The following is an 8,033-nucleotide window of genomic DNA, read 5'->3' on the forward strand; positions in this document are numbered from 1 at the left end:
TCCTGCCACTTTATCCTGGTGGGACGTTACTGCTGCTGATTGATGCTCACCTGAAAGTAGACCGAATAATTAATACGTTTCTATCTTCGGACAACTTCCGGGTTCACCTGAGGGAGATTTTCTTCAGTGGAGAGGATGAAAACAACTCTTCATGAGGTGAGTAACAAACAGTTAGATTTAAAAGAGGACTCGAGCTAACGGTCAAACCTCAGACTGTAAATATTAAGTTTAAATCTCGTGGACGAGGACGTCATGTTTCGGTTTGTCACGTTTTCATCTGGAAAGAAACCCGAGATTTTATAATAATTCATTAAAACATGACAGATGTATTTAGCTGTGAGATGAGTCTCAACACTTGTAGTTTTACAAGTAAATTGCTTAATTTAAATATAGGCTTACCTGCGTTCTCCCACTTTCTCGCGAGACTTCTTTCATAAAACATCTGCTTTTATATTGTAAAGTCATGAAAGGTTTACAGAGGTACTCCAAAACCGACTATTACAGGTAAAGATATCCAGATATGATGCAGAAGAAATGTTTAAAGGGCCTGTCAAAGAGTGTTTTTGAACTTTTCATCACTTTTTCTCTCATTGTTCACCACAAAGCAAAAATAACAGTTAGAAGCAAAAGGTAGCCCGCTGCTCTTACAATTATTGTACAAATATTTTAGAGGTGAGCGACTTAATATGTGAAATATTTAGGGACACGTACCAAAGCTATGGTACCAAACTACAGCACGTTGTGCCATTATCTGGACCCCTACTAAAGTGAGCACTTCTAATTCCAGGGTCCGGTCCATACATGTTAACATAACATAAAAGTCTCCAAAGATGTAACACATCACCTCTAACACTGCTCAGGAATGAGGAGACGTAAAGGCATGAAGGTGTTTCAGTCTGAAGTCTGTCAACATTAAAAAGATCAGATCTGCTCCTCTTCTGAGCTTTATGTTGACTTCATAACAATCTCTACTCCTTTAAGTCGAGCAGCAGAAGAGTGTCAGTGTGTAAAAACAAAAGGCTCATTTATTAGCTGAACTAAATCTGCAGGAGTTTTCCATGTCACTGATTACAACAGAGGCCGATTAGGACGGGACCCTTAAAACATTTAGGGACTAATTAAGAGTATACTCACTTCTTCAGGCTCCACTTTGCATCAGCAGACCATTCAAAATATTAACAACAGAATATGAAGAAGATACATTAGAGGGATTCAAATAGTTCAGTCGTAATTTGAGGTCACTGATGGCGTTTATGTTTTATTAAAGGAGAAAATAACAAATATGCTAATGTCACGACTTAATGGTTAGGCTTAGAAATCAGTTTTTTTTAAATGTTCCCACCACTCCGCTGTTTTAGTAACACCACTGGGAACAAAACTAATCAAACATCTCTGTATATTCATTTCAAATCATTTAGTTAACTCCTCCCCTGCTCTGTGTAAGATGATGTGAGGTTTCCAAACGATATCCAGCAGTCTGCGCTGACGATCGATCTCTTCCTCGTACTCCACGATAGTTCTTTTAAAAACTACAAAAATGTCTTCCGCAGCAGCCGTTAGTCGCTGGTTGATAAACTCTCTCAGACTCTCAGCTGAACACGTTGTTGTGGTTTTATTAAACTTTAAAAAAAGATGAACTGGGACAACAGGAAAGTCTGAGAGGAAATGTAGCTGCGTTCAAATCTGGTGCTCACGCTGTTTCCTTCCGCTGTGTGTCACACTATAAAGTATCCTACCGACGGTGGAGGTGCTGCACCCTTTTGTTCCGCTTTCTGTGGATTTATTTTGTTCAAAACATGTTTTTATTATCAGAAACAAGACGTAAAAAACTTCTCTTTATTCAACAAACTAGATGATATTGTACAGTGAGTTACTATGGTTACAGATAGACAGAAAGTGTGTTATTAAGGTTAGCCTACAGGGACAGTGAGTTACAGAGATACTTTATTGATACCGAGGGAAATTCTATAATTACTAAAGTTACACAGGGACAGACTGTTACCATGGTAACATGAACAGTAGTTTACTAAGGGTACAGGGACAGTGAGTTACTATGGTTACAGGGACTGTTACTATGGTAACCGGGACATGCTGTGTCTGTCTGGAATATGCTCCAATCTGATTTTTTTGTCCACAATGAAACTAAAATAATGACATGAATTATATACTGAACTAAAGTCTATATTTACTGTGTCATCCAAAACTTCAGGTCGGCTTCATGAATTAAATCATGAGGAATGAACTTTTCCTCGATGGGACCTGGAGCCTGATGAACATCTGAAAACAAACGAGTCAAGAGGACAAAAACATAAACATCAGAAAATAACACCAACTTCATGTTTGAGTCAAATGAAGTTTAATTTCAAAGAAGATTAATGTACAGCCTTAATAAAATCCAGACTGTGATATTTAATAAACAGAAGTGGTTGATGTTATTTAATGCAACATGGCCGTCATATAAGAGGCGGATTGGAAGCAGTGAAACTTTGTGTTGACATGGTGTCAGTTATTTAAAAAGTAAATCACTTGTAGAATATAGAGACATTATTTGAGTGAATTATCAAGAGTAACACACATGAACAACATGACAGAAAGATCACTGTGTCTGGCTTTACACCAAGAGCAGAAACACCAGCCCATCTTAAAACACGGGGTTAATTAGATCAGACGAGGAACTCGTAGAGAATGTGTTCAAGAAATGTGGAGAACATGTTCCCTCTAAAGTGAAGAACAGTCCAAGTATTCAGTTACAAACTACAGAGAGACTCAAAGAAAGCTCAACTTCCTTCACACTTCACTTCATTACAGAAGTCCAGTCAAAGATTCTTTTTCTGCCTTTGAATCGCTCCACACTCCTGTCCACTAGGGGGCAGTGATTACAAAAAGAGACATTAAACTTGAACATGAAATATAAAAACATAAGAACAAATAAAAGAGCTGGCATCATCTATCTTTCTTTGTGTTTCCTGACACAGAAATAATCTCTTCAGATCGATCAGTCTGGGAGGAAACTGTAGAAACAGTGACACCTGCTGGCAGAAAGCAGTGATAGCAGCAACAGAACCTAAACATGAATTATTATTTAAATAAAACCCTCCACAGATTGAATTTATTTCTATTTAAAATCCTGAGATAATAAAAACAGAAGGTTCAAACATCAAAGTGTAATAAACATCAGAAGTTAAAAATAAAGATAGTTTGATAACGTGTCCGTTGTTACCCTGACATGATGAATGAATATCAATGATTGAGTCTGCATGTTATTCAGCTCTTTTTATATCATCTCATATTACATGAAATATTCAGGTGCTGACTCTGCACCTGGATCCAGACATCCTGTTTGTAGTTCTTTTCAAAACTCAGTGAAGCCTCCTCTTTGTTTTGATCCAACAAAGAGACGACTGATTTATTATCAGACGACCAACGACTCGTGGTTAAAAGCAGAACTTCACACTTTAACTTGCACAGCTGGAATCAACTTCTACTGTTATCTGTGAATATGAGTCAATGAATAACCTGCACCACTACACATGTCCACAGGGTGGTGCTGCAACAGAAACATTTATATCCAAATCAAAGAATTCATCTTCGGTCGTTGAGTCATGAAGCAGTTTAAATTCAGAATATGAGAATAGAAAAATGTCCGAGGTCATGGTCCTGTGTGTGACGGTGGAGCTGATCTCAGAGCAGCTCAGACTGCAGCACTGAGAGTCATCTGCACTGTGATTGGTCCGTCAGTCTCCCAGTAACACAGCCCAGTTAAAGACTCACCAACACACCAGCTGCTGCTTCCAGCTCTGTGATCAGCAGGATCCTCTCTTTAAAGACTCACCTCCACCTGTTGATATAAAAAGACATAAATGAGAGATTAGACTCTGAGAGAGACTTCATGATGATTCTTTATATTATTCATGATAAACACGGACGGGGCTCGCTCCAAGCTATATAACAGAGCTACTGACACCATATGAGCCAGCCCGCAGTCTTAGATCCTCAGGTGGGGGCCTCCTGGTCGTTCCAAAGTCGAGACTTAAAACTAAAGGTGACCGGGCCTTTTCAGTCAGGGCCCCTCGACTTTGGAACGACCTCCCTGAGGAGATAAGACTCGCAGACTCCCTCAATTCTTTTAAATCCCTTCTTAAAACGTACTTTTACAGACTTGTTTTTATGTGATGTCGTCTTCTTAATGTCTTTTCTTACTGGTTTTACTATTTTTATCTTCTTTTATTTCTTACTGTGCTTTTATTTATGCTCTTATCTTAACTCCTCTTATGTTTTAACTTAATGATCTTACTTACTTTGTCTATTTATGTTTTATATTTATATATACTTTTTATTATTATTAATATTATAGTTTTTATTTATCCTTTAACCACTTGTTTCTATTTATTTTTCTGCTCTTACCTTCTTATTGCTGTTATCTTTTCATTTGCTTTTAGCTCTTTTAGTTTCTTACATCTTTTAAATCTTTGCTCCTCTTGGTCTCAGCTCGTGTTGTTGGGTTCTTGTGTTTCCTGGGTTCTTATGATGGTTCTTGTGATGGTTCTTGTGATGGTTCTTGTGATGGTTCTTGTGATGGTTCTTGTGATGGTTCTTGTGATGGTCTGGTTCTATATGTCTGTTGGGTATCGTGCACTTTGGGTTCTTTTCTGTTGAATTGTATTTAATTATTTTTAGTATTTTGGATTTGTTATGTTCTTGTTGTTGTTTATGTTCTTCTGTGTTTGCTTTAGTTTGTTCTTGTTTTTGCTGTTTGTCAAAGCACTTTGTAAACCTGTGTTTTTAAAAGCTGCTATATAAATAAAGTTATTATTATTATTATTCTGATCATATAATATCATCGTTATCATGATTATTCTGATTATCAGTGATACAGAACATCCAGTATGAAGAGCAGCAGGGACTTCAGTCCTGCTCAGAAGTGAAGTGGGCGTGGAAAGTAGCACGCCACCTTTCAGCTCTCGTGGTCACGTGTTGGTGACTTGAAGCTTAAAGAGACACAGAGACCTTGAAGGCATCATCATCATCATGTCACAGACAGTTGAGTGATGTGTTTACTGAGAGTCCTTAAAGGCATCATCATCGTGTCACAGACAGTTGAGTGATGTGTTTACTGAGAGTCCTTGAAGGCATCATCATCGTGTCACAGACAGTTGAGTGACGTGTTTACTGAGAGTCCTTGAAGGCATCATCATCATGTCAGAGACAGTTGAGTGATGTGTTTACTGAGAGTCCTTGAAGGCATCATCATCATGTCACAGACAGTTGAGTGATGTGTTTACTGAGAGTCCTTGAAGGCATCATCATCATGTTAGAGACAGTTGAGTGATGTGTTTACTGAGAGTCCTTGAAGGCATCATCATCATGTCACAGACAGTTGAGTGATGTGTTTACTGTTGATTCATGTAAACTGTGTTTAAATCTAGCAGCAGCAGTTTCTGATTTTCTCTGCCTTTTGGGACAGAAATAACAGCAGACATTAAACACACCTTAAAGAGTTATTTCCACCTGGATGAACTGCAGTGTCTCACAGGTGTGCTGTGTGTAATCTGTCCCTGTGTGTGTTACGAGCCTTGTGGAAGAACAATGTGAACCTGTCTGTGTCTGTGCATCTCACCACCTTACTAATGGAGCCTTTAAATAGCATGGAAATACTGCACCATGACTTTAGAGCAGGTTTTTGTTGGTCCATGGTGCAGCTGCTTTCTGCCCCCTGAGACAGCAACGCCCCACCAACACACCTGAGCACAGGTCATGTTAAGACCTAAACACACTCAGGGGAAAGAGGAAGTGCTGATTCAACGTTTACTGATGTAAAGGTTCAAGTGATTTATCTCAAGTGTCCTCACAGGGAAATGAAAAAGTGTCCCTCTGAAGAACATTTCTTTGTTTGGTGCAGAGTTAACAGAACTTCACGTCATATTTCAGAGATCATTAAACTGAATTTATTCTGACTTCAAATAACAGAAAAATAACAAACATTAACTTTGCTCTAATCAGTTTGATGAAGAATGTCTAACTGCTCTCAATCTGAATGGCTACTCCTCATGTCTCTTATTTTTCGTCGCTTGAACCGGAAGTCGTTCTGTGCCGCCATGTTGATGGACGTCTCAGGTCTCTTATTTTCAGCACAGAGGATCGAGGAAACTTGAGACCAGCCTTCCAGGAAGTCTTTTTACAGACAGACACGCCCCCTTATCAAATATCACTAACTGACTGAATCAGACTTCAGTGAAACTTCTCAACATTAGCAGAGTTTAATAAGGGAGAAAAGACGGACATTGAAAAGACGCTAAACAGACACAGCAGACATTTAAGTGTCTGTAAACATCTGTCAGTTTGTAAAGAGTCGGTCTGTGATGAGCTGGAATTAAAAAAGTGTTTGACATGAAGATTAACAAAGAACCTGTTTGAAACCTGAAGTAAATTTGGATTTCACACCAACTTTATAAGCTGGTTGAAAGCTATGAACAAGCAGCCTAATGCCAGAGTTAGAGTTAATGGAGTAATGTAAATGTATTTTTAAGATCTCTAAAAGGTACCAGACGAGGGGATCCATTGTCACCATTGATGTTCGTACTATCTATTCAACCGCTGGCAGAATATATATTAAGGTAGAACACCTGAGCTGGTGGGGGAAGTCATTTAAGGATACCTTTCTGATAGAAAAGGACAGCTGTCATTAAAAGTAACACATGAACACCAAGATTCCTTCAAGTGTTTGTGTCGGCGTGTTTACAAACTACTCGCCGTTATATTGTATAGTTTCTGCTTATAATATGTCTACACTCATGCACTTTAACTTGTGTCAATACTGTCCATTTACAACTCGTTTTTTGCACATTTACATTCAATCTTCCATATCTAATCTTCCTATTTAAGACTAGTAATGCTTAGTTAAATCCTGGTTGTATATATTCACAGTCTTAGTTTTGATATTTTTAGTACTTATTTACTTTGTATTTAATATTATATTGTGTTTAGATTTGCTAACATTGTGTTTTTTACTCATATATAATGCCACAATTTCCCAGTTTGGGATCAATAAAGTAATTCTATTCTATTCTATTCTATTATATTTACACACATTTCTAAGTAAAAGAACAAGTTGATAAATTCCACTCTTTGTGTGGGAATGTTCTTCCTCATTACGCACAGATCCGTGCTCACACACTGTTGATAGATGAGCCCCCTGGACTTTTCTCCTTTCTTCTAGGTCAGTGGTTCTCAAACTTTTTAGCCTGCGTACCACCTCCGAAAATATTTGGCTCTCCAAGAACCACCATTATGGTAGACGTTAAAATACACTGTAGGCCTATTTCTACACACATTTCATGCAAGAGGCAAATTAATTTATAAAAAGAATATTATTTATTATTGACTGCTGGCAGCCACACTGTAGGCCTAATAAGGGCTAGTGCTAGAACTGGCACACACAAAAGTGCAGAACAATAAAAATGACAACTTTATACCAACAACCTGTTTGGAAATATTTAGTCTCCAGTGTTTCCCACACAAACACGACACCTGGTCCAAGTATATTTCCAACCTGTTCTCAATTAATTTTTCATTAATTCATAAAATTGCTGAGAGCGGGGGAGAGAGAGAGAGAGCGGGGGAGAGAGAGAGAGAGCGGGAGAGAGAGAGAGAGAGCTCGTGAGAGTGCAGGCGCCGATCTGCAGGCTCCGTGCAAACAGCGCCGCTTTATTATAGCCTAAGTCTCTGCGTTCAACATAGCAAAACTGCCTTTTTAAAAAAAATCCCTCTCGACTCCTACGGAGTGTTAAGACATCAAAAGAGAGCAGAATCACATCAGCTTCAGAGCTCCAGAGAGAGAGATAGAGGGAGGGGGAGCGATAAGGTCCGCTGTCCGTACATGCATCAAAACTGAAGCTTCTCCTGGCTCCGTTTTAAAAATGTTAATGTACAGCTGCTTGCTGCAGATTGTGTGCTGAACTCCAATAAACAACAGAATATCTGTTAATGTAGACCTACAGCTGCTTGCTGTTGATTCAGGACTGAACTATAACAGA

General features: G+C 38.6%; 1 protein-coding gene across 1 annotated transcript in view; it reads right to left on the bottom strand.

Annotated features, from left to right (window-relative positions):
• Nucleotides 1-2,333: 2,333 nt before the first annotated feature.
• Nucleotides 2,334-8,033, bottom strand: part of LOC136179318 (NACHT, LRR and PYD domains-containing protein 12-like) — a 39,430-nt gene continuing 33,730 nt past the window's right edge. Inside the window, exon 10 of the mRNA XM_065955489.1 lies at nucleotides 2,334-3,838. Coding sequence (XP_065811561.1) covers nucleotides 3,829-3,838 — 10 coding nt within the window. The 3' untranslated portion in view covers nucleotides 2,334-3,828. The remainder of the gene's footprint in view (nucleotides 3,839-8,033) is intronic.

The sequence above is a fragment of the Labrus bergylta genome, chromosome 5, assembly GCF_963930695.1.
Source record: "Labrus bergylta chromosome 5, fLabBer1.1, whole genome shotgun sequence".
Taxonomy (NCBI): domain Eukaryota; kingdom Metazoa; phylum Chordata; class Actinopteri; order Labriformes; family Labridae; genus Labrus; species Labrus bergylta.